This window comes from Callithrix jacchus, chromosome 19 (genome assembly GCF_049354715.1).
Source record: "Callithrix jacchus isolate 240 chromosome 19, calJac240_pri, whole genome shotgun sequence".
NCBI lineage: Eukaryota > Metazoa > Chordata > Mammalia > Primates > Cebidae > Callithrix > Callithrix jacchus.
The window spans coordinates 32,167,824-32,193,880 of NC_133520.1; the positions used below are offsets into that span (position 1 = coordinate 32,167,824).

The following is a 26,057-nucleotide window of genomic DNA, read 5'->3' on the forward strand; positions in this document are numbered from 1 at the left end:
TTTTGTAGTTTTCGTAGAGACAAGGTTTCATCATATTGGTCAGGCTTGTCTCGAACTCCTGACCTCAGGTGATCCACCTGCCTTGGCCTCCCGAAGTGCTAGGATTACAGGCAAGAGCCACAGCGCCTGGCCTCCCTCTCTCTAGTTTCAAAACTTTTTAATCATCCCAGAAGATCACCCCGTACCCATTGAGAAGCGATTCCCCATTCTCCCTCTCCCTATCCCCTGGCTATCACCAATCTGCTTTTTGTCTGTGTAGATTTGCCTCTTCTGGGTATTTCATATTAAAGAAACCATACAACATGTAGCCTTTTATAGCTGGGTTCTTTCACTTAGTTTTTTTTTTTCTTTTTCTTTCTTTTTTTAATTGCATTTTAGGTTTTGGGGTACATGTGAAGAACATGCAAGATTGTTGCATAGGTACACACATGGCAGTGTGATTTGCTGCCTTCCTCCCCATCACTTATATCTGGCATTTCTCCCCATGCTATCTCTCCCCAACTGCCCACCCCCCGCTGTCCCTCCCCTGTTTCACCCAACAGACCCCAGTGTGTGATGCTCCCCTCCCTGTGTCCATGTGTTCTCATTGTTCAACACCCACCTATGAGTGAGAACATGCAGTGTTTGATTTTCTGTTCTTGTGTCAGTTTGCTGAGAATGATGGTTTCCAGATTCATCCATGTCCCTACAAAGGACACGAACTCATCCTTTTTTATGACTGCATAGCATTCTGTGGTATATATATACCACATTTCCCCTGTCCAGTCTATTATCAATGGGCATTTGGGTTGGTTCCAGGTCTTTGCTATTGTAAACAGTGCTGCAATGAACATTCGTGTGCATGTGTCCTTATAGTAGAACGATTTATAATCCTTTGGATATATACCCAGTAATGGGATTGCTGGGTCAAATGGAATTTCTATTTTTAGGTCCTTGAGGAATTGCCACACTGTCTTCCACGATGGTTGAACTAATTTACACTCCCATCAACAGTGTAAAAGTGTTCCTATTTCTCCACATCCTCTCCAGCATCTGTGGTCTCCAGATTTTTTAATGATAGCCATTCTAACTGGTGTGAGATGATATCTTAATGTAGTTTTGATTTGCATTTCTCTAACAACCAGTGATGATGAGCATTTTTTCATATGTTTGTTGGCCTCATGTGTGTTTTCTTTTGTAAAGTATCTGTTCATATCTTTTGCCCACTTTTGAATGGACTTGTTTGTTTTTTTCTTGTAAATCTGTTTTAGTTCTTTGTAGATTCTGGATATCAGCCCTTTGTCAGATGGGTAGACTGTGAAAAATTTTTCCCATTCTGTTGGTTGCCGATTCACTCTAATGACTGTTTCTTTTGCTATGCAGAAGCTGTGGAGTTTGATTAGGTCCTATTTGTGTATTCTGGCTTTTGTTGCCAATGCTTTTGGTGTTTTGGTCATGAAGTCCTTGCCTACGCCTATGTCCTGAATGGTTTTGCCTAGATTTTCTTCCAGGGTTTTTATGGTGTTAGGTCTTATGTTTAAGTCTTTAATCCATCTGGAGTTAATTTTAGTGTAAGGTGTCAGGAAGGGGTCCAGTTTCTGCTTTCTGCACATGGCTAGCCAGTTTTCCCAACACCATTTATTAAACAAGGAATCTTTCCTCATTGCTTGTTTTTGTCAGGTTTGTCAAAGATTGGATGGTTGTAGATGTGTTGTGTTGCCTCTGAGGCCGCTGTTCTGTTCCATTGGTCTATATCTCTGTTTTGGTACCAGTACCATGCTGTTTTGGTTACTGTAGCCTTGCAGTATAGTCTGAAGTCAGGTAGTGTGAGGCCTCCAGCTTTGTTCTTTTTGCTTAGAATTGACTTGGCTATGTGGGCTTTCTTTTGGTTCCATATTAAGTTTTAGGTGGTTTTTTCCAGTTCTGTGAAGAAGGTCACTGGTAGCTTGATGGGGAGAGCGTTTTTTTTTTTTTTTTTTCCTTGTTTCTATTCTCTTTATTTGGTTAAGGGGATTTTTTTTCTAACTTCCAAACAATCTGAGGTAAACATGAGAGGGAGTGTAATCAGAATCTGAAAGCAATTCAGGCAGAAATGATTTCTGAACAAAAGAGTTTCAGAAAAGTTTTAAAACCTATAATTTCAGTAGTTGAACATAAGGCACCCTGGTCAGTTTTGTGTGTGTGTGTTCAAGAAAGTGCCGAGGGGGAAAAAATGGGTCCCTTTTCAGTTGTACCTGCATTTTGTAAACCAGTCACCAGAAAAGACAAGTGGGCCAATGATCATGGTGCTCCTCAGGTAAAAGCATTATTTAATTTCATTTTAAGCTTCTTAAGCTCTTACATTTGACCAAAATTAAGTGACTCTTGATGGTAACGTTTTAAATGAAGGTTAGCAGTTGCAACCATTTTGTTTTCTGGCTATTTCATGTTTCTAGTCCCTGCTGCGCATGCTCCCTTGAACTGTCTGTACTTTCCTAGTAAGTAAATTGGTTCACTGGCAAAAGAAATGCAACAGTTTGCAACCAACATTTGAGGCCAAATTTGATGGCAAGAGTTTTCAGTACCTATTGATAACCTTCACCATAGTGCAGTTTACACGAAGTTAAATTGGGACTTGAGTCATTGCTTACAGGTTTGCCTAGATTCAGGGTCTTAATCTCCCAGCTTTTCTTCTGCAACAGTAATGCAGAACCAAAATAACCATTTTCTACCATTGCCTTCTGTATGCAGGATATGCAGGATGTCCCGCAAGGGGCGGGGAAAAATTACCCTTTCTTTAAAAACAGTAATGAATTCAATAAAATACTGGCAAACCAAATGCAACAGCACATCAAAAAGCTTATCCACCATGATCAAGTAGGATTCATCCTGGGAATGCAAGGCTGGTTCAACATATGCAAGTCTATAAACATAATTCACCACATAAACAGAACCAAAGACAAAAACCACATGATTATCTCAACTGACGCAGAGAAGGCCTTTGACAAAATTCAGCAGTGCTTTATGCTAAAAACCCTCAGTAAACTAGGTATTGACAGAACTTATCTCAAAATAATAAAAGCTATTTATGACAAACTAACAGCCAATATCATACTGAACGGGCAAAAACTAGAAGCATTCCCTTTGAAATCTGGCACTAGACAAGGATGCCCTCTCTCACCAGTTCTGTGAAGAAGGTCACTGGTAGGTAGCTTGATGGGGATAGCGTTGAATCTGTAAATTACTTTGGGCAATATGGCCATTTTCACAATATTGATTCTTCCTAACCATGAACATGGACTGTTTTTCCATCTGTTTGTGTCCTCTCTTATTTTGTTGAGCAGTGGTTTGTAGTTCTCCTTGAAGACGTCCCTTACATTCCTTGTTAGTTGTATTCCTAGGTATTTTATTCTCTGGGTAGCAATTGTGAATGGCAGTTCGTTCTTGATTTGGCTCTCTTTAAGTCTGTCATTGGTGTATAGGAATGCTTGTGATTTTTGCACATTGATTCTGTATCCTGCAACTTTGCTGAAGTTGCTTATCAGTTTCAGGAGATTTTGGGCTGAGATGATGGGGTCTTCTAGATATATAATCATGTCATCTGCAAATAGAGATAATTTGACTTCCACCTTTCCTATTTGAATACACTTTATTTCTTTTTCTTGCCTGATTGCTCTGGCTAGAACTTCCTGTACTATACTGAACAGGAGTGGTGAGAGAGGGCATCCTTGTCTAGTGCCAGATTTCAAAGGGAATGCTTCCAGTTTTTGCCCGTTCAGTATGATATTGGCTGTTAGTTTGTTGTAAATAGCTTTTATTATTTTGAGATAGGTTCCATCAATACCTAGTTTACTGAGGGTTTTTAGCATAAAGCACTGTTGAATTTTGTCAAAGGCTTTCTCTGCGTCAGTTGAGATAATCATGTGGTTTTTGTCTTTGGTTCTGTTTATGTGGTGAATTATGTTTATAGACTTGCATATGTTGAACCAGCCTTGCATTCCCAGGATGAATCCTACTTGACCATGGTGGATAAGCTTTTTGATGTGCTGTTGCATTTGGTTTGCCAGTATTTTATTGAATATTTTTGCATTTATGTTCATCATGGATATTGGCCTGAAGTTTTCTTTTCTTGCTGGGTCTCTGCTGGGTTTTGGTATCAGGATGATGTTGGTCTCATAAAATGATTTGAGAAGGATTCCCTCTTTTTGGATTGTTTGGAATAGTTTCAGAAGTAATGGTACCAGCTCCTCTTTGTATGTCTGATAGAATTCGGCTGTGAACCCATCTGGACTTGGGCTCTTTTTGGGTGGTAGGCTCTTAATTGCTGCCTCAACTTCAGACCTTGTTGTTGGTCTATTCAGGGTTTCGACTTCTTCCTGGTTTAGGCTTGTGAGGATGGAAGTGTCCAGGAATTAATCCATTTCTTCCAGGTTTACTAGTTTATGTACAGAGAGTTGTTTGTAATAATCTCTGATGATGGTTTGTATTTCTGTGGAATCTGTGGTGATATCCCCTTTATCATTTTTTATTGCATCTGTTTGACTATTCTCTCTTTTCTTTTTCATTAATCTGGCTAGTGGTCTGTCTATTTTGTTGATCTTTTTGAAAAACCAGATCCTGGATTTATTGATTTTTGAAGGGTTTTTCATGTCTCTATCTCCTTCAGTTCTGCTCTGATCTTAGTTATTTCTTGTCTTCTGCTAGGTTTTGAGGTTTTTTTGATCTTGCTCCTCTAGCTCTTTCAATTTTGATGATAGGGTGTTGATTTTAGATCTCTCCTTGCTTCTCATGTGGGCATTTATTGCTATATATTTTCCTCCAGAGACTGCTTTAAATGTGTCCCAGAGATTCTGGTATGTTGTGTCTTTGTTCTCGTTGGTTTTGAAGAACATCTTTATTTCTGCCTTCATTTCATTGTTTATCCAGTCAAGATTCAAGAGCCAGTTGTTCAGTTTCCATGAAGCTGTGTGGTTCTGAGTTAGTTTCTGAATTCTGAGTTCTAACTTGATTGCACTGTGGTCTGAGAGACTGTTTGTTATGATTTCCATTCTTTTGCATTTGCTGAGGAGTGATTTACTTCCAATTTTGTGGTCAATTTTAGAGTAGGTGCGATGTGGTGCTGAGAAGAATGTATATTCTGTGGATTTGGGGTGGAGAGTTCTGCAAATGTCTATTAGATTTGCTTGGTCCAGGTCTGAGTTCAAGTTCTGGATATCCTTGTTAATTTTTTGTCTTGTTGATCTGTCTAATATTGACAATGGGCTGTTAAAGTTTCCCACTATTATTGTGTGGGGGTCTAAGTCTGTTTGTAAGTCATTAAGAACTTGTCTTATGTATCTGCGTGCTCCTGTATTGGGTGCATATATATTTAGGATCATTAGCTCTTCTTGTTGCATTGATCCTTTTACCGTTAAGTAATGTCCTTCCTTGTCCCTTTTGATCTTTGTTGGTTTAAAGTCTATTTTATCAGAGACAAGAATTGCAACTCCTGCTTCTTTTTGCTCTCCATTTGCTGGGTAAATCTTTGTCCATCCCTTTCTTTTGAGCCTTTGTGTATCCTTGCATGTGAGATGTGTTTCCTGGATACAGCACATGGATGGGTTTTGGCTTTTTATCCAATTTGCCAGTCTGTGTCTTTTGGTTGGGGCATTTAGCCCATTTACATTTAGGGTTAATAGTGTTATGTGTGAATTTGATCCTGCCATTTTGATGCTAGCTGGCTGTTTTGCCTGTTAGTTGATGCAGTTTCTTCATTGTGTTGATGCTCTTTACCATTTGGTATGTTTTTGGAGTGGCTGGTACTGGTTGTTCCATTCTATGTTTAGTGTCTCTTTCAGGAGTTCTTGTAAAGCAGGCCTAGTGATGATGAAACCTCTGAGTACCTGCTTGTTCTCAAAGGATTTTATTTTTCCTTCACTTATGAAGCTTAGTTTGGTTGGATATGAAATTCTGGGTTGAAAGTTCTTTTCATTAAGAATGTTGAATATTGGCCCCCACTCTCTTCTGGCTTGTAGGGTTTCTGCTGAGAGATCTGCTGTGGGTCTGATAGGCTTCCCCTTGTGGGTAACCCAACCTCTCTCTCTGGCTGCCCTTGGCATTTTCTCCTTCATTTCAACCCTGGTGAATCTGATGATTATGTGCCTTGGGGTTGCTCTTCTTGAGGAATATCGTTGTGGTGTTCTCTGTATTTCCTGGACTTGCTAGGTTGGGGAAGTTTTTCTGGATAATATCCTGAAGAGTATTTTCCAGCTTGGATTCATTCTCTTCATCACATTCAGGTACACCTATCAAACATAGATTAGGTCTTTTCACATAGTCCCATATTTCTTGGAGACTTTGTTCATTCCTTTTTACCCTTTTTTCTCTAATCTTGCCTTCTCGTTTTATTTCATTGAGTTGATCTTTGACCTCTGATATCCTTTCTTCTGCATGGTCAATTCGGCTGTTGAAATTTGTGTATGCTTCACGAAGTTCTTGTGTTGTGTTTTTTAGCTCCATCAATTCACTTATCTTCCTCTCCAAGTTGTTTATTCTCATTAGAATTTTGTCAAATCTTCTTTCAAGGTTCATAGTTTCTTTGCATTGGGTTAGAACATGTTCTTTTAGCTCACAGAAGTTTCTTATTACCCACCTTCTGAAGCCTGATTCTGTCAATTCATCACACTTATTCTCCATCCATACTTGTTCCCTCACTGGTGAGGAGTTGTGATCCCTTGTAGGAGGAGAGGCATTCTGGTTTCAGGTGTTTTCATCCTTTTTGCGCTGGTTTCTTCCCATCTTTGTGGATTTATCCACCTGTCATCTTTGTAGTTGTTGACTTTCAGATTGGGTCTCTGAGTGGACGTCCTGTTTGTTGATGATGAGGTTATTTCTTTCTATTTCTTAGTTTTCCTTCTAACAGTCTGGCCCCTCTGCTGTAGGACTGCTGAGGTCCACTCCAGGCCCTGCTTGCCTGGGGATCACCTGCAGCAGCTGCAGAACAGTAAGGGTTGCAGCCAGTTTCTTATTCTGCTATCTTTGTCCCAGAATGATACCCGCCAGATGTCAGTCTGAGCTCTCCTTTATGAGGTAACTCTTTGTATATATGGGGGTCAGGGAGCTGTTTGAGGAGACAGTCTGTCCTTTATAGGAGCTCAAGTGCTAAGCTGTGAGCTCCGTTGTTCATTCAGAGCTGCTGGGCAGGTACATTTAAGTCTGCTGCAGCAGAACTCATAATCCCCTTTTCATTTCCCAGGTGCTCTGTCCTGGGGAGTTAGGGCTTTATTTATGAGTTTCTGTTGTGCTGCTGGCTTTTTTCAGGGCTGCCCTGCCCAGCGAGGAGGCAGCCTAGTCACTGTCTGCCTGCAGAGGCTTTGCGGAGCTGCTGTGGGCTCTGCCCAGCTGCTGTGTGAACTTCTCTGCTGTCCTGTTTATATGGGCATAGTTAGAACTGCCTCAGCAATGGTGGCCCACCTCTATAATTGCAGACTCTCTCTGTAATGGCAGACTGCCTCAGCAAAGGCAGATTGCCTCAGCAATGGCAAACTACCTCCATAGTGGTGGACTGCCTCGGTAATGGCGGAGCCCCTCCCCCACGGAGCTGAACCATCTTAGGTTCAGCTGTGCTTGCTGTGAAACTCTCAATCCAGAGCATTTCCAATTGCTGATTTTTTGTGGGAGTGGGATCAGCCAAGCCTGATCACCTGGCTCCCTGTTTCAGAGCCCCCCCCTTTTTTTCTTTTTTTAGTTGAATGGTCGATTCTGTCTCTTAGGTGTTCTAGTTGCATGTTGAAAAGGCACCAGGATCTGTGTGATTTCCTGTGCAGCACCCCACTGTGCTGGCTGAAACAGCTGCACTGAGATTTGTGATGCTTTTCTGCCCGGGAATCTCCTGGTCTGGCTCCCTGTTTCAGTCCCATTTTTAATCAGATGAATGGGTGACTCTGTCTTTCAGGAGCTCCAATTGCCAGCTAAAACGGCACCTGAACCCATGTATTTTGTATGGAGAACTGCTGCCCCGGGGCGCTGGCAAAACAGCCACGGGGGCCAAACCAGCTGTGTTGGTGACCCATGGGGCTCTTCCGCCTGGGAACCTCCTGGTCTGTGGGCAATAAAAATCCATCTGGAAATGCCGTGTCCGCTCACCCTCCACACTTTCGCTGGGAGCTGCAATCCTGAGCTGCTCCTAATTGGCCATCTTGGATCCCTCTCACTTAGTTTTCATTCACATTTTCAGGGTTCATCCACATTGTCGCATACATCAGTACTACATCCCTTTTATGGCTAAATAATATTCCGTTGTGTGTATATACCACAATTTGTTTCTCCATTCACCTGAAAATAGATTTTTGGGCTTTTTCCACCTTTCTGCTATTATGCATAGTGCTGCTATAAACATGTAAGTACACCTGCTTTCATTTCTTTTGGGTGTGTATATACTTAGGAATGGGATTGCAGGGTCATGTGGTAATTCTATGATTAGCTTGTGGGGGATATGCCAAGCTGTTTTCCAGAGGCTGCGCCCTTTTATGTTCCCACTGGCAGTGTGTGAGGGCTCCAGTTTGCCTCCTCCTCCCTGCTAGTGCTTGTCTTTTGACTTGAAAATCACCCCTCATGGTTTTACACACTGAACTCAGCACGCCAGGTGCCACCTCTTCCTCAATGTGGGCCAAAAAGCCCATCCAGCTTGGGCCGGGAGGCTTGGCTGCTTCTCAGTTCTGCTTCCCACACTTGCTGTGCCATCCATCAGCCCTGTGCTCTCTTAAGTTGGGAGATTGGAATCCAAGAAGTTGGACTATCCTGCTGTGATGGTCATCGGAGCAGAGAAACCCAAAATATATGCAGTTTCCTGCGTGGCGTGCCCCTGCCTGCCTAGCAGCAGGTCAACTGTCTGGTTTCTGGGTGGGGCTGTGCTGCCTGCCCCTCAAGTACCCTCTGTCTCCCTGTTGCAGCCCTCAAAAACCCATTGTGTGACAACATGGGATCTCAAAGTCCACTGACCCTACTGCTGGGATGTTTTCAGTCCTGCTTGGGTGCTCCAAAATGTCAGCTGGCTAGAAGGGGTGTGCACTACTTCTAGGGTGGTGTTTTCATTTGCTAGGGTGGCCCAAACAAAGTGCCACAACCCTGGTGCCTTCAACAACAGAAACTTATTTCCTCACAATTCTGGAGGCTGGAAGCCTGAGATCAAGGTGCTGACAGGGTTGATTTCTTTCGTAGGCTTTTCTCCTTGGCTGCAGATGGCCACTTCTCCTCCCTTCATCTTCATGTGGTCCCTGCTCTGCGAGTGCCTGTGTCCTAATCTCTATTTTTTTTTTTGAGATGAAGTTTCACTCTTGTTGCCCAGGCTAGACTGCAATGGTGCAATCTTGGCTCACTGCAGCCTCTGTCTCCCAAGTTCAAGTGATTCTTCTGTCTCAACCTCCCAAGTAGCTGGGATTACAAGTGCCTGCTATTATGCCCAGCTAATTTTTGTATTTTTAGTAGAGATGGGGTTTCACCATGTTGGCCAGGCTGGTTTTGAACTCCTGACCTCAGGTGATCTGCCTGCCTTGGCCTCCCAAAGTGCTGGGATTACATGCATGAGCCACTGCACATGGCCTAATCTCCTTCTTGTGAAAATGCCAGTCATCCTGGATTAGGGCCCACCCATATGAGCTCCTTTTACCTTAACTACCTCTTTAAAGGTCCTGTCTCCAAATACTGCAGTTACATTCTGCAGTAGTGAGGGTTAGGATTCAGTATATGAGTTTGGGGGTACACAGTCCCGCCCATACTGGGATAGAACAGCAAATATTCATAATGATGAGGGAGGGGGAAGGGCATCTGGGAGAGGCCTTGTGCTTCCTCTGGACTCCTGTTTGGTCTGAGTGACTCTTGTAGGCGTATACAGAACAGGTGGAGGGGAAGAGAGTCATAATGGCAACAAACAGGGCACTGAGGGCTTCAGGGAGGTGGAGAAGTAGTGTCCGAGATCAATAATTTATTCCTGGATACTAGCAGGAGGGCGTTGTCATGGCAACAGGCGGCTCCAGCAGGGACTCCTCTGGAGTCCCGTCTCCTCGATCCCTCCACTCTCCCTCCCGCCTCCCCTGCTTTCTCTTGCTGCTTCCCTTCCCCCTCATTTTTCTTCACTGTCTCGGGAGCCTTTTTGTGGAGTGAGCCTGCCTGCACCTGCTCAGTGCAGGAGCTCTGGGGCTCCCCACAGCCGTAGCAGCTCCTTCCCCGCCAGAGCCATCACCCAGACTCTTCTTTCTGGAAAGACCCCAGCGAGGGGGCATCTCACTGTCTTTCCCACCGCCAGGACTCTTGCTTTAGTGGAAACCCCCTGGGGCCCTCCTTTTTCTCACAGCCAGTTTTACCAACTGTCTGTCGCTCTCCACCAACCAGTTGAATGACTTCTAATCACGCTTTTCTCACTGTGCCAGGTGCCTCTGTCCTTAGAGAGATCCTCCAAGCTGGGCAGCTGGGTAGGGTCTTCCCCCACCTTAGTCCCTAGATGGGACCATCCTTGGGACTGCTCATCGTTGGTTACAGCAGTTGGTACATCTTCCTTTCCTCCTGGCCTCGGTGGATAGGAAGATGCCAGGAGCAAACAGCCAATCAGAAAGTCTGTGCACCGCACTAGACTGTAAGCTCCATGGCAGGGATTTTGTCCTTAGTACCCATAGTGGGTGCCCAGTAAATATCGGTGCTATCTTGTGGAAAACATGAGAGAGGTCTGAAGGATGTCTGAGACAAGTGGGTCTTGGGTCTCTAAACCAATATTTCCCTGAGGCTGGACCTTGGGTCCCACAGCTGCACTGAAGGAACCCATCGAATATTTAAAGTTGTTTTTTATGCACATTAAAATTCACTGCTCCCCTGATTTACTGGCTGTCACAACTAATAAGGGATCTGGGTCTATAATAACCATTTAAGACTTAATGTTATTAGTCCTATAATTGCTGCTAAGGGTCTTGTCTCTTCTCTGAGTTTGTAAATCCTCATGCACAAAGATTAGGAAAACATACCCCTAAGCTGGAGGCTGCCAAGGGGTCTGGGCAGTTGGGGACCAAACTCAGTTGCCTTCCCTGTGTGTTGGTTTCCTAATAAAGCCTTGAGCTGGGGGAGTGCAGATTTAGCTGTGGAGCATCTGTGAGCATCCTTGGGGAGTCAGGGAAGAAAGGGAGGGGTTACCCAGCAGAAGAGTGTGGCGTGGGCTGCCCTCATGACAAGCAGCTGCCAGTGGAGAAAAGAGCCTTATCTCCAGGGAAGGGACAGCTCCTTCCCAGCCTACAGGCTCACACCCTGATGGCCCAGAAGAGATAGTAGTGATGTTGTAATCAGATGGCCATGATACCGCAGGCAGGGATTAGAGTTGCCAAGAAAACTAGCTGTATTAGAAATGTCTTCCTCTGGCTTATCTCAGGAACTATTTCTGCTTCTCCCTACAGGGGATCATTTCCAACATGCCTCTGTGTAGTCCTCATCTAAAAGCATTTATGAAAGGCCTAACAAGTTTTGGTGTGGTGAAAGGTCAGGGCATATGGGTTGATAGTCACTGGATTGTAGGCCAGCGTCCCCTGTGTCACCCTCACTTCTCTGCCACCAGTGAGGGTCCAACACTGCTGCCTGTGAGAGCTGCCGACCAGAGCCAGCACCTGCTGCCCTCTCATACCAGAGCTCTCCTACCAGAATTTAGCACAGAAATTCTGCCCACTTCTTTTTTCTTTGGGGAAAAGGGTAAAATACACTTAATATAAAATTGGTTAAAATTTACCATTTTAATCATTTTAAAGTATGCAATCCAGTGGCATTTAGTACGTTCACAATGCTGTGCAACCACCACCGTCTAATTCCATGAGACTTTCATTACGCCAAAAGCAAACCCTCCACCAGTGAAGCGATCACTCCCCATTCTTTCTTCCCCTTGGCCCCTGGCAGCCACTAATTGGTTCTGCCTCTATAGACTTGTCTACTCTGGATACTACATATCAGTGGAATCATACAATATATGGCCTTTTGTGGACTTAGCATTGTGTCTTCAAGGTTTATCCAATTGTTGCATGAATCAGTACATTCCTTTTTGTGGCTGAATAACACTCAATTATCTGTATATGGCATATTTTTGTTTCTCCATTCACCCACTGATGGACCATTTGGGGTTTTTCTTCCACCTCTGAGCTGTTGTGAATAGTGTTGCTATGGACATTTTTGTGTACAAGTTTTTGTTTGAACACCTGCTTTCCTTTTTTGTTTTGTTTTTTTTTTTTGAGACAAGGTCTTGTTCTGTCACCCAGTATGGAGTGTAGTGGCGTGATCATCTGTCTCTGCAGCTTCGACCTCCTGGGCACAAGCGATCCTCCCACTCTCCTGAGTAACTGGGACTACAGACATGCACCACCATACCCAGCTTATTTTTGTACTTTTTGTCAGTTTCTCCATGTTGCCCAGATTGGTCTCCAACTCCTAAGCTCAACTGATCTACCCTCCTTGGCCTCCCAAAGTGCTGGGATTACAGGCATGAGCCACTGCACCTGACCTGAACACTTGCTTTCAATTCTTTTGGGTATATACATAGCAGAATTGTTGGGTCATATGATAATTCGACATTTAACTTATTGAGGAACTGCCAGACTTGTCTCACTTCTAACACATGCCAGTCTCTGTCTTCTTTTGAGAGAGTGGGCAGCCTCCCTGTACCACTCCAGACTCATGAACTTTGGCAGCCACTTCTGGTTAGTTTCTGGTTCCTAGCCCCTGGTCAGGACACAGTGACATGTGTGGACACAATACGGGGATATAGCAGTAACAATGGGGTGATTTCTAATTATTTGTAGTCATATTACCAGATCTTATTTACTCACACATGTGCTGTCCTTTGAAACCGTACCATGTTGGAAGCTGCGTGTTTGTTCCTGTAATGAAGCCAGTGCTCAGACCCTTGTTTCATCCTGCGTAGGAACAGCCTTCAGAGTTGTTGCCTTGATAATCATTCTTTGCTTTTGACACTGAACAGTATTCCCAACTGCATTACCCGCCATCTTTCCCATTCTTAGCTCTATCTTTCAACCTCAGGAAAAAAATTACCATCTACCCTCATAGGATAAAGATTTGCTACCATGGGGTTCCATCAAAAGAATATACTGCAGGCTTTGAAAACAGTTCCAAAAGAAAAGCTTCTGAAATGGCGGGTGCATTGTTGGAATATGTATATAGCTTCCCAAGGGGACTTCTTTGAAGGAGACAGCACTAATTTAAATGTATAAATTCTGGTGTGTTCATTTAAAAGATCAGCTGGAAGGCTTTATAGGCATATAATAAAAAGTCGGTGTGAATGGTTATTGAATTACATACACCTCTAGGAAATCAAAGAAAGAGTTTCATTTAGGAGTTTCAGAGAGATCAAGTTTAAAATATAACCTGGGAGTTTGGTGGTATGGTTAACACAAAATAGTATTACCCAACTGCTAGAGAGGAGAAGGGTCAGTGGGGAGAAAGGCTTAGATGACCTTATGAAGATCTCATCTTCATAAGGGTAAGGAGGGCACTTAGGTAGTCTGGCTAGGAAGGGGACATGTAGTACATTGCCATTTTTATTATTCTCTATCTTTGGAGAGCAGTGTAAGGAGAAGGGAGACTGGTGAGAAGTACAGGTGAACTGGAACCTTAGTGAGTTAAGTTTTTAAAATTTTTAAATAGCACATCTTGTAGCCTAGACTACTCAAGGCTTCCCTATAAACTTTAAATATTTTAGCCAGCTTTGAAAGCCTGACAGAGAAGCTTTGGACAAAGAACTTAGGACAATGTGCTGAGTATGTTTGACCTACTAGGTGGGGTTTTTTTCTCCTTGTTCAAAAAACTCAAGTCAGCAGAGAATGGGGTAGAAATAAAGTCATCTGGATAGTGGACTGGAAGAAAGTGATGGGTCAGAGTTTAGTCTGTTTTTTTTTTTGAGATTTCAGAGGTACACTGGAGGCTGGTGACACTGTCCCCATTTGACAACCAGGCCTGGGAAGTGGAGGACAAGGTCAGCGTAATTTCAGAGCCAAGAATAGATCCCCAGCTCCATGCCATCACCACAGTAACTCACTCCAGGGTTTGAAGAATATCGCCCTCTGGGGAAATAGCACTTCTGAAAACTGTTTCATGTCTTTGTCTCATTTATCCAGCAATCATTTATTTGAGGTCAGATATTGATGGATTTGACAGCAAAGTAGGGAAGAATGCTGCAGTGATTTAAAAAAAAATTATTGTGATGAAGTACAGTTGTCTGTGTAATATAAAACTTACTATTTCAACCATTTTTAAATGTGCAACTATACAATTGATGAGGACAATCAGGACTTGAACTCAGATCCAGAACAAGTAAACTTAATAAATATTTATAGAGCTCTCCACTTTAAATACACAAAATATACATTCTCCACCTTAAATACACAAAATATTGATTGGCCATTATTAATACCCATTTTTAGAATAAAGCTACATTCCCATTCTCTCTCCCTCTTTTTCTTCCTCTTTCTTCCTCTCCTTCACTCCTTTTTTTTCTTTCTTTAAAAAAAAAAAAGAAAAAGAAATGTACAACTCAGTAACATTTAGTATATTCACAATGTCATGTAACCATCACTACTTTTCTGTTTCCAGAACATTTTAATCACCCCAGGCAGAAACTCTGTAACCAGCTGTGTGCCATGGCTCATGCCTGTAATCCTAGCACTTTGGAAGGCCAAGGTGGGTGGATCACCTGAAGTCAGGAGTTTGAGACCAGCCTGGCCCACGTGGTGAAACCCTGTCTCTACTAAAAAATACAAAAATTAGCCACCAGGTGTGGTGGTGGGTCCTGTAATCCCAGCTACTTGGGAGGCTGAGCCAGGAGAATCACTTGAATCCAAAGGGTGGAGGTTGTGGTGAGCCAAGATCGCGCCACTTCACTCCAGCCTGAGTGAAAGAGTGAGACTCTGTCTAAAAAAAAAGAAAAGAAAAACTCTCTCTTTTCATGACCGTTAAGCATTAACTCCCTGTTCTGTACTCTTCCCAGCCCTTGGTAACCTTGAATCTACTATCTGTCTTTATAAATTTACCCATTATATTATGTATATTTCACATAAGTAGAGTCATACAATATTTGTTCTTTTGTGTTTGGTTTATAACATTTTCGAGGTTCCTCTGTATCATAGCACGTAGCAGAACTTCATTCCTTTTTATTGCCTAATACTATTCCATGGTATGAATATACACCATTTTGTTTATCCACTCATCTATTGAGGACACTTGCATTGTTTCCATCTTTTGGCTGTTGTGAACAATGCTGCAATGAATATTGTATATAAGTTTCTGTTTGAATTCCTGTTTTCAGTTATTTTGGGTATACGCTGAGGAGCAGAATTACAGGGTTGTAGAGTAACTGTACGTTTGACATTCTGAGAAACTAACAGGCTGTTTTCCAAAGTGGCTGCACTATTTTACGTTACCATTCAGCAGTGTACAAGGGTTTCGGTTTCTCCGCATCCTCACCAACACTTGTTATTTTTCATTTCATTGATTATAACCATCCTCTACACATCCTATAGTAGGTGTGAAGTGGTATCTCATTGTTTTGATTTGCATTTCCCTGTAATGATTAGTGATGATGAACATCTTTTCATGTGCTTCTTGGCCATTTGTGTGTCTTCTTTGGAGAAATGTCTGTTCAAGTTCTTTGCTTTCTTAAATTGGCTTTTTGGTCTTTTGTTGTGGTTATTGTTGGTGGGTTTTAGGAATTCCTTATATAGTCTGGATATTAAACCCTTATTAAGTGGAATAAGCTGTATTTTCACAGCACAAACCCTCAGCCTGCCCTAGAGAACCTTGGGATTTGCATCTGTTTCCTGCTACTTGTGGGTTGTCTTTTCACTTTATTGATAACATCCTTTGATACACAAAATATTTAAATTTTGATGAAGTCCAGTTTATCTCATCCTCATTGCTGCTAGTGCATTGGTGTTACATCTAAAAGTCCATTAACAAACCCAAGGTTGTGAAGTTTCACTTCTAGTTTTCTTCTAAGAGTTTTATGGGTTTAGCATTTATATTTGGGTCATTGACCCATTTTGACTTGGTTTTAATATATATAGTAGTGCTCCCTTATCCACAAGGTATACATTTCAAGATCCCCGGTAGATGCCTGAAACCATGGGTAGTACTGAACCCCATATAGACTATGCTTTTTTCTTATGCATACATAGCTATGATAAAGTTTAATTTATAAATCAGGCACAGTAAGAGATTGACAGCAACAACTAATAATAAAATAGAAAAGTTATAATAATATACTGCAATAAAGTCATGTAAATGTAGTCTCTCTCTCTCTCTCTCTCTCAAAGTATCTTAATGTACTCTATTCACCTATTTTCAGACCACAGTTGACCTTGGGTGACTGAGACCTCAGAAATCAAAACTTTGAATAAGACAGGGGGGACTACTGTAGTGTGACATTTGTGGTTTGGGGTACAACTTCATTCTTTTGATGTGGAAATCCAGTTGTCCCAGCACCATTTGTTGAAGAAACTGTTCTTTCCCCATTGAGTCGATTTGGCACTCTTGTCAAAAATCAGTTGGCCAGGAAATATGGGTTTATTTCTGGACTCTCAATTCTATCCCATTGGTACAAAGTTTTTCCTTATGCCACTACCACACTGATTTGATTACCATAGCTTTGTAATATGTTTTGAAGTCAGGAAATGTGAGTCTATGGTTTTATTCTTCTTTTTCAAGATTGTTTTGCCTAGTCAAAGCCTCTGGCAATTACATATGAATTTGAGTGTAATCATTCTTGAACGTAGTGTTGGTTTCTGTTGAGTGAATATGCAGAGGTAGAACTGCTGGGCCACAGGATAGAAGTATGTTTCAGCTTAGTACACACCGTCAGTTTTCCAAAATGATGGTGCCAGTTTACCCTCCTGCCAGCAGTCTATGGGAGTTCCATTTGTACCACACCCTTATCAATATTTGATATGCCAATACTTCTGTAAAATTTTTAACCTTTCTGGTATACTCCCCTAAAATTATGATTCCACACTGTTGCCTCGTTTAAGGGGCAGCCAAAGTGCAGGCATCCACAACCTTGCTCCAGTGGACTTTCTCCTAGCACTAGGTCTTGGAGAGTGCTTCTTGCTCCCTTCCCCATCAGTGGCGGTCAGGGTCTAGCTCAGCTGTGGAGGCTGGAGGTCTGGCTGGTGGAAGAGGCAGAATAAGCTGTGTCCTCACACTGCCAAACCCCAGCCCACCTGAGAGGATCTTGGGATTTGGAGTATGTGCATGGTGGGGACAAAGGATGATCAAGGGCTCCTAAAGGAAAAATGGTAACTGGACACCATTTTGGCTGCAGGAGTTGGATATGATTCCATTGTGGATGGGGCCTTTGGAGCTGTGCCGAGCCCTTGAGAGGTCAGTTCTTCGGTAACCATGCTTCCAAGAATTAAAAACCTGGCAGACCTTTCTCATTTGACCTTGAAAAGGCTCTTTCAGATACCAATCCTGAGTTCAGAAAGGATAAAAGGCTTTTTTCAGCCCTACAGCACCCTAGGGCTGGAAACTCTCAGGCCTGTGCCTTATACTTGCTCAGCTCTAAAGGTCCTGAGGCAGTGAGCACTCTTTCCACTTTCTAGCTTGCTGCATAGCTGAACTCAAGTTCAGTAAACATTCACTGCAAGCCTGTGTGTGCAAGTCATCAGACTAGGCATCTTGGAAGCTGCAAAGGATATAATATGAACGCCCTGACTGTAAGTTTGTCATCATCTGGTAGAGAAGGAAATATTTGCACACGTCATTACAATGAATCTTTGCTTAGTGAGGGAGATACATAATGTCCTTTGGAAGCCAGGGCGGGAGAGTTCATGTCCCACCCTGAGAGGTCTGGTGCACCACATCCATGGTAGGTGCATGGACATGAAGGGTTGGATTAGCTTACTGGAGGAGGTGACATTGGCACTGGGTCTTAGAGGATGATTAGGATTTGTTAGCCAGAGATGGAGTAAGGGAATTCTAGGCAAAGAAACAGAAAAGCAGGCTGTAGATGTTACTATCCCGGACACTTGGAGGAAAACAGGTGCAGTCAGATTACTGCATGCTGACAAGCGGGACCCCTAGATGTCAGCCTGGAGGAGCTAGATTTTAATTTGCAGAAACAGGGAGTCCCTGTAGGATTTGCACATGGAAGATTTATTTAGTGTTGCTCCTAATTGGAGAGCGTTCTGGTAACAAGAGGGAGACCATGGGACTGCTCCACCCACACAGCAACAGAAATACAATATGCATATCAGGATAGGCATATGTGCCCACAAACACACATACAGAAACTAGGACAAACAAACACACTGAGACCTAGAGACCCACATATCAAAACACGTAGCCATACTATCAGAACTCACCAGATACACACACACACACACACACACACACACCTGTAAACCCAAGAAGAAACATTCAACACCATATACATGTGAGATACCTATACACACATGAAGGCAGACAGGTGCCCACACATACTGAGTCACACTAAGACACACACATACAAGTTGGATAGATCCTCTGTGCCTGATATACACAAATGCCCGCCAAGCTTGGCAGGTACACATGCACATTTAGACTTACGCTTACACCGAGACGCTTACACACACACAGCCAGAACATCCTCAAACTCACTGAAGCCTCAGAGACACACATGCTGTCCACACACTCACGGTCACACGCTCATGCATGGGCGCAGTTATGGACAGACCCACACAGCAGCCACTCCAAGCAGAGACAGAGACAAGCCCTGGTGGGTAGTGACAGCCCACGGCAGCCCGGTGGCACCTCACACCCTCCTCCCAGGCTCCCTTCTGAATGACTTGCTTCTTGGCTGCTGCTTCCAGGCCTGGGTCATCCTGGGATCCCATCCCTGGATGGGATGGTTGTGTCCCACCTTCCACTCAGTGCTGAGATTTCTAAGCTCCTCTGACAGGGTCACCCAGCTTCAGCTTAAATAGTTGAGACAAAATACTTTGTGGTGGCAAGTTTCCTGTTGTAATAGCGTTAACTTTCCATGCTGGGAAGTGAGGATTATGCACCCAGGGATGAGACTGGACCCTTCACTGCAGCAGTTACAGTCTGTGAACAAATCCAGCTGGAGGGCCTCTGGCCTGCCCAGTCTGCTCTCTCCCTGAGTTCTTGTGGGCTGTGCATGGCCAGGGTCAGCAGTTCCCCTAAGTCATTGCATTGCTGATCTCTTCTGGTGTGGGAGAACACAGATGTGACGCACCATACCTCTTTGGAGGGATCTGTGGCTGGCAGGGGAGTGAGCCTTGTGGGGGAGTGGGAGTCTGGTGACCTGCCTGCCTAGGATGCCTAGGACGTGCTGGCACTCTCCCCCAGGCAGGCCAGCTGTTACTAGAGCCATTCTGCATTGGCACGGGTGTCCTCTGTGAATGTGACCCACATTCAGGCCAGCCCAGCAGCTGTCTTCCCCCACCACATTCCTCCTTTCTGGCTGCCAACCCCTCCTGGCTTCCTGTTCCCTTCCAGCATCAAGCTCCCTGGGTTGAGAAAGGGGCTGCTGTCCACAGGTGGCTTTGGGAGATGGGCTGGTGTGGCCACCTCTGTGAGGAGAAAAGCCACAGGAACTGCAAAGCGATAGCTTCCAACACTGCTGAGCTCAGAGCAGGCAGAGAACAGGAGGCAGGAGCATGAGGGCAGCTACCCTCTGGGTCTGCCCACCCCTCTGACCCCCAGGCCATCCAGCAAGGGGTCATCTGGCTGCCGTCCGATTTTCTCAGCATCTTATCCCCTTTTATTCCTCTTCAACAGGGGATCAATCTGATCTTTCCATTAACCCCTCTGTACCTTGCTGATACGGAAAAGGGCTACCTATTCCTGGGCGGACTTTGCCCCTGACCTGGGCTGCCCACTCTGTTCTGGCTCTGAGTCTTAGGGCCAACGCCTTCCATCCTGGTTGTGCCTTTCTCCTCTATCCTTCCCATTCCCATACAAACTCCATTAGCCTTGCATTCATTTTTGGCAAGATAAATGGCTCAACAGGAGCCTCTGTGGAGAGGCCAGCTGGGGGTAGATGTGGGGCTGGAGGGGGCAAGAGCAGGGGTGCAGGTTGTTGGCTTGAAGCTCAGTATGAGCCAATAGTGGGATGTGGTGGTTGAAGAGGCATTGCACCATGAGCCTGTCTCAAAGGCTGCCCCATGCGCTGGGTGGGGAAGCTATGCCCTGTTCTGGGTGCCATGCCACAGCAAGCACTTTTTCTTGTTAACAAAAGTGATTTATGTTTCCTTTGCAGAGCATTCAGAAAAGATAAATAAGCACAAAGGGGGAGAAAAGCAAATTATCCCTAATTTCACTACCCAAAGATAGTCATTCTTCTCCTATATTTGTAATCTGTTTTTTCACTCAATCTTCCATTTGATTAAAATATTTTCTGTATTATTTTGTCATTTTGATAATTATATCACATTTCACTGCATATGAGAGTTTTAAGAGTACAAGCCAGTTTTTTTTTTTAGCATTTACCATGCATATTAGGCATTTATAGAATCTTTGTAACTCAAGACGATACTGTGATCCCAGTTATACAAATAAGGAAACCGAGGCACAGTTGCCTGAGGCTTGGCCACACTAAGTAACTTGCCCAAGACAGACACCCAATAAATGGCGGAGCCAAATTTTGAACCAAGGTTGCCCGCTCTAGGACGCTTATGAGCTCCGCACTGTGCTGACTGTCAAACCACCGCGTGCCATCTTTTGTTTATCCTTTCCACTAGTGTTGGTTGTTTAGGTTGTTTCTGACTTTTTTTTATCATTATAAACAATATTCTGCTGAATATTTGTGTAACTTAAATATTTCAATTATCTTTGATTATTTAAAATCCATTCCCAGAAATGGAATTTATGGAACGAAGAGTATAAACATTTTTAAGATGTTTCCATGTTTTTCCAAACTCCCTTCTGGGAAGGCTGCTGTCGGGATGCCTCTGCCAGGAGGGTAGGACTGCTGAGCCTTACACTCTAGGAGAATCCCTGACCCACTGAAGTTTGCCCATCTCAGAGGAAGCAGGACAATGTGGTGAGTGGAAGAGGGGAGGTTGAAGGGACCGGAGGTATTTAGCCTGCAGAAGATAGAGGCAAGGGCCACACGCATGGCTGTAATCAAATGTGTAATAGGCTGTCAAGTGGAAGAGGGAGGTTTGTCCTGAGGCCTTCAAGCAGAAGTGGACCAGAGGACCAAAGTCATGGACAGCCATTGTCCTGTGCAGGAGCCATTGTCCTGTGTGGGGCCAGCGCACAGCCCTGGTTGGAACAGGGTGGGTGTTACATAAAGGTTACATGACCAGCTGCCACCCCTGGCTTGGGTTCCTGGAGGACGTGTGTATGGGGAGGGCCAGGACCACCCCTGCCACATTGTGCTCTCCTACAAAACATGACGTCTCTGAATCTTAACAGGGGGCTCTGCTTCCCACCCCACTCCCGCCTTGGGGAGCCTGGCCCGGCCTGGTACGTCTCTCTGTCTGTCCCCTCAAGAGCACAGCCTGGCTTGTGTCATGGGCCACACAACTCTTCCATTATACATGAGGGGGACCCAGCAGTGAACGAGTGAGCAAGCCGGCCGAGGGAGGGGCGAGTGGTTATTAATAAACAAGTGTATTGTGTGGTGTTCCATTCACGGCACTCTCACAGGACATGGTGGGCCTGAGATAATAAAGCTCTGTTTATGCCACAGAGGGCTGTGGAGGTGTCCGGTGGGGGGTGACAAGGAGCAGGGAAGCCAGGAATTATTTTGATTCCACCCAGGGCAGGGCTGCTGTGTTTTCTCTGAGGCCAGCATTCAGGGATAGAAGATCTTGCTGGGATTTTGCTCAGGCCTAAGTCTGCCAGCTGGGATGGCCTGGGGCCTAAGAAATGCCTAGCTTCCCTCCCCACCTGTCCCCATGGAGGGAGACTGAGAAGACGCTGGATGAACTGGACCATGGCTCCTTCAGGAGAGAGGTAGGATGGCCCACTCTGCCCTCCTCTCAGCCTGGCATCCTCACCCCATTCCTCCTGCTTTGGTCTTCAAAGACTCTGAAGAGGTGTGTGCTAGGACTGTTCATACTTTCCCAACAAAGCTAAGACTGTGTTTGTGTACAAGGGCTGCAAGAATCTTCCTAGCCCAGGGAGTGGATTGGCTGCATGTTAGGATCTGAAATACCAAGTAGGTAGACTTGAAGGGGAAAGAGGTGGTGATACTGGTCTCCTATCCTAAATGAGCTGAAATTGTAGGGGGAAGAGAGGCCAAGGACAAGGTTCCACAGCCCCTACATGGTGGGCAGAGGAGCTTTGATCTGAGGAATGAGGGTGTCGGGAAAAGTGGGATGCCGGAGAGCATTTTGGAAGAGGGAGAATCAGCGTTGTGCACCTGATTGTGAAGCCTGTGTTAACTCCCTGGAGTGTCCCTCTCCAGGGTTAGTTTTCTCCTATTGCCTCCTTTGGCCATTTCCTCTGGGCTCCACCATCTCAAACCAGCTGTCTGCCTCCAGCCAGGCCTGTCTGGCTGAGTCTTGGTGTCTCTGGATCTCAGGATCTCAGGCCAGGAATGTGGAAGCTGCTGGTTGGGAAGAAGTGAGAATAGGCCCTTTTGCTCTCAGCTGGCTTCTAGGGATGGAGAGCAGTTTCTGGGTCAGCGGAACCTTGGTTTCCTGTCACTTCGTGCTAAACCAAAACAAGAGTGAAGGCAGAGCCCACACAGGCTTATATCACCCGGTCTGGCTGATGATGTTCACTTTGACCTTTGGAAGTGGCTTTGGTCTGGAGCTACCCTGAGTTAGCAAACTTTTTCATCTCAAGACAGCTCTGTCCAAAGAATGCATACTGGTTTATTGTTGGTTGGGAGGGAAAAGTAGGCTGGTGAAAGGGACAGTGTGTCCTGTCCTCCTTATGGGTACAGGGCTCCCTGAAGCAGGGGTTTGGATCCAGTGACTTTAAAGTTTTGTTTGGGTTGAAGATGCAGTGACCGTACTTCACCCAGGAAGGGTTGAGGCTGTATTAGGGCCAAAACAAACCGATGATCCCAGGTTATTGGAGTATTGCATGCCTGGCTCAGACCAGTTCACCCCTCCCAGAGGCAGCCAGACCTCACCCCAGGGCAGAGTGTCAGGAACATCGCAGAGTGCTCCCTCAACCCTATGCACAAAGCAAACAGTACAGTTTTCCCTGAGCATAACACATCCTGGGGCCTGAGTGCCGCAGGAGGATGAGGAGACTCTACAGAGAATTGCAGCTCCTTCCTGGACTCTCCTTGGCTCCTGCAGGCACTGTGGACACTTGCTTCTCATCCCTCACCCACGGTGTGAAGGAGCAGTGACTATTTTTAGAAGCCTCTGCATGCTCCTGGGAGCACTGTTTCTGTGATTTATTGCTGGGCTGGATGCACAGGAGCTGGTGAGACAGGTGGGGCTGGGGAGTGCAGGCTTGTGTGTGGTCAACTCAACTGCAGTCACCTGGCTGGGCACCTGGCCTGGAGGAATGGCCCAGTGTCCTCCACCAAGCTTTTTTTGGGGCTCCTACTGGCTATATTGTAACATTGTCATTTGCTGTGGGAGGCTTCTGGAAAATGAGGGCCTTCGTCAAAGAGTTGGGCAGGCTGAGTCATCCTTGGACACCCGCCTCTCTGAGGCTGATGTGCTCAGGGTGCACCAGGAGGAATTGGCCAGATGGCCTCCCCCATGATGGCAACACCATCAACAACCATAACCACAACGGCTCCTGTTCACTGAGAGCCTTCTCCACGGTAGTCAGGGCTCTGAGCACTGGATGTCTGTCTTCATATAAACCTCCCAACAACCTGTGCTATCTTCATTTTACAATCAAGGATCCTGGCCAGGTGCAGTGGCTCATGCCTGTAATCCCAGCACTTTGGGAGGCCAAGGTGGGCAAATCACAAGATCAGGAGATTGAGATCATCCTGGGCAACATGGTGAAACTCCATCTCTACTAAAAATGCAAAAATTAGCCAGATATGGTGACAGATGCCTGTAATCCCAGCTACTCAGGAGGCTGATGCAAGAGAATTGCTTGAACCTGGGCAGTGAAGGTTGCAGTGAGCCAAGATTGCACCACTACACTCTGGCCTGGCAACAGAGTGAGAATCCGTCTAAAAATAAATTTTTAAATAAAATAAAATGAAGGATCCTGAAACCCAGCAAAGCTAAGCATGTTGCCCAGTGTTAACACTGTCGGTGACTGAGCCAGGCCCAAGAACCTGCCCTCTCAGAGCCCCTATGCTTGGAACCTCTTAGAACCTGCTGCCATGTCACCTCTCAGTAGAAGGTAATAAAGTGGATTATTTTGGTGTCCTTAGGAAGGACTGAGGTCAGATACAAGGAAATATTTCCTGACAGTGAGGGGAGCTGTGTGAAATGTTCTTCCTTCCAGATCTTTGAGAGGCATCTTGCATTTCAGAAGGGAGCTGTCTTGCAGGCTGGACTCTGGATTAAGGACCACTCAAGGGATTTTCTCTCTTGGGATTTTGGCAGCTCTGTTTTCTGGACCCTGGACCAGCAGTGGTCTGCCATCAAAGATGCTGGACCATGTGTAAGAACAGGGACCAACCAGCCAGCAGCTCTGGGTACACCAAGTACCTGGCTGGGATTTGGAGTCCTGGGATAAGGCCAGGGAGCCCAGAGAATTCCCCAGGCTTAGAGAAGAAGCCCTAGAGAGAGAAACCACTCCCATGGTTTAGTGGACCTTTCATTTCTGCCTTTCAGCCAGATGTGCCTGTTCATCCAGAAAGAAGCCTTTGGCTTCTGCTGGGGCCTCTGTTTCTGGGCCTGCCACCACCGAGCACACAAGGAGCTGGACAGATCCCGGGGAATGCTTCGTTCTTTACCTAGGACACAGCATCTATGGGTCATGTGTGCTAGGGACAGCTGCTGGGGGCCCTCCAAACTGAGGCAATGAAGAAGCCAGAGAAAAGAGCCCTCAGTGGGATTGGTGAGCCATCTGGATGGGGATGGGGGACTCTTGTTTGGCAACCAGCTGGGCTGCAGTAGCTTTTTCTTTCCCTCTGTCACCCTGATCTATAGCATGGCAGCAGCCTCAGAATGGGGGTGGGGTAGGGGCTGTCTCTTCTCCCTCCAGGAGCTGCAGTGAGGAGCAGGGCAGCTAACACCCTGCAAGTAGCTAACACCCTGCACAGTGGGCAGATAGGTGGGGGTGGAGCCAGACTGCTGGGGTCCAGTCCCACTTCAGCCCTCAGCTGGGTGACCCCTGGTTTCATCATCTATCAAGTGTGATATTAATAGCACCTTCCTCTTGGATTTTGGGAAGATAAATGAACTAATCCATGAAATCATTGGCACAGGAGTAGGAAGGAGAAGGCTGTCTCTGTTCAGTCCCATGCAGCCTTCGTTCTCCTTCATTCCTACCCAGCCCAAACCTTCCTCTGCTGCGGGACAGGCCCACATGTTGGAGGTGTCGTCACTGTGTCTCCTGCTGCTCAGCTTGGTTCAGGTTAAGTAACCCATGGTCTCCGCTGGCTTCCTGCTGCCACTCCCTTTTGTCCCTGGAGCCAGTGCAAGGCCACATGTTCAAGTTCCAGTTCTTCTGCCTCTTGGGCTGCCTTTGGCACCATTTTGGGTCTCTGGAGGTGAGCATTATCTTCTGGTATATGCCAGGTTTCTGACTTCCTGGATCTTCTTCACAGCTCAGCAGTATCCAGCTGCCTGGGGGCCTGGGAATGGAATCACATGGCTTTATTCCACCCCTTCTGCCCTGTGACAGGCTCTCCAGGGCCCTGCTTGCCGCCCGTTCCCATTCCTGCACTTCCAACCCACCATCCTGGGTTATTTCCCTCCACCCTCAGGCTCTGGGTCATGATGGCAACTGCCCCAGATCCTTCCTGCCTCTGTTGGTGCCCTTTTCCCCTTCCCACCTCTGCCTGGGGCCTGGTCTGAATGTCATCTAGGTTTATACTTCTCAGGGATTCAAGCACACTTTGCATGCCTAAAGCAAACTCCTCTTGACATTTAAAGGAGGGCCCAGTGATAGAGTCAGCTCCATGTTTATAATCACTTTGGAAAAGGAAAGGTAATGTTCCACTTTGCTCTAGACTGAATAAGGTCAAAATGAGAGGGGTG

At 45.4% G+C, this 26,057-nt stretch overlaps 1 protein-coding gene across 50 annotated transcripts in view; it reads left to right on the forward strand.

Moving 5' to 3' along the window:
- The window catches only part of NFASC (neurofascin), a 206,451-nt gene that overhangs the window by 30,062 nt on the left and 150,332 nt on the right, over positions 1 to 26,057 (forward strand). For 7 of the 50 annotated variants that reach the window (XM_008985526.5, XM_008985527.5, XM_078356978.1 and 4 more), the window contains exon 1: positions 21,724 to 21,930. The exons of the other annotated variants lie outside the window; for them this stretch is intronic. In XM_008985526.5, the coding sequence (XP_008983774.1) occupies positions 21,899 to 21,930 (32 nt within the window). In that variant the 5' untranslated portion in view covers positions 21,724 to 21,898. Of the gene's footprint in view, positions 1 to 21,723; positions 21,931 to 26,057 lie in introns of those variants that run through there. 50 annotated transcript variants of the gene reach the window in all.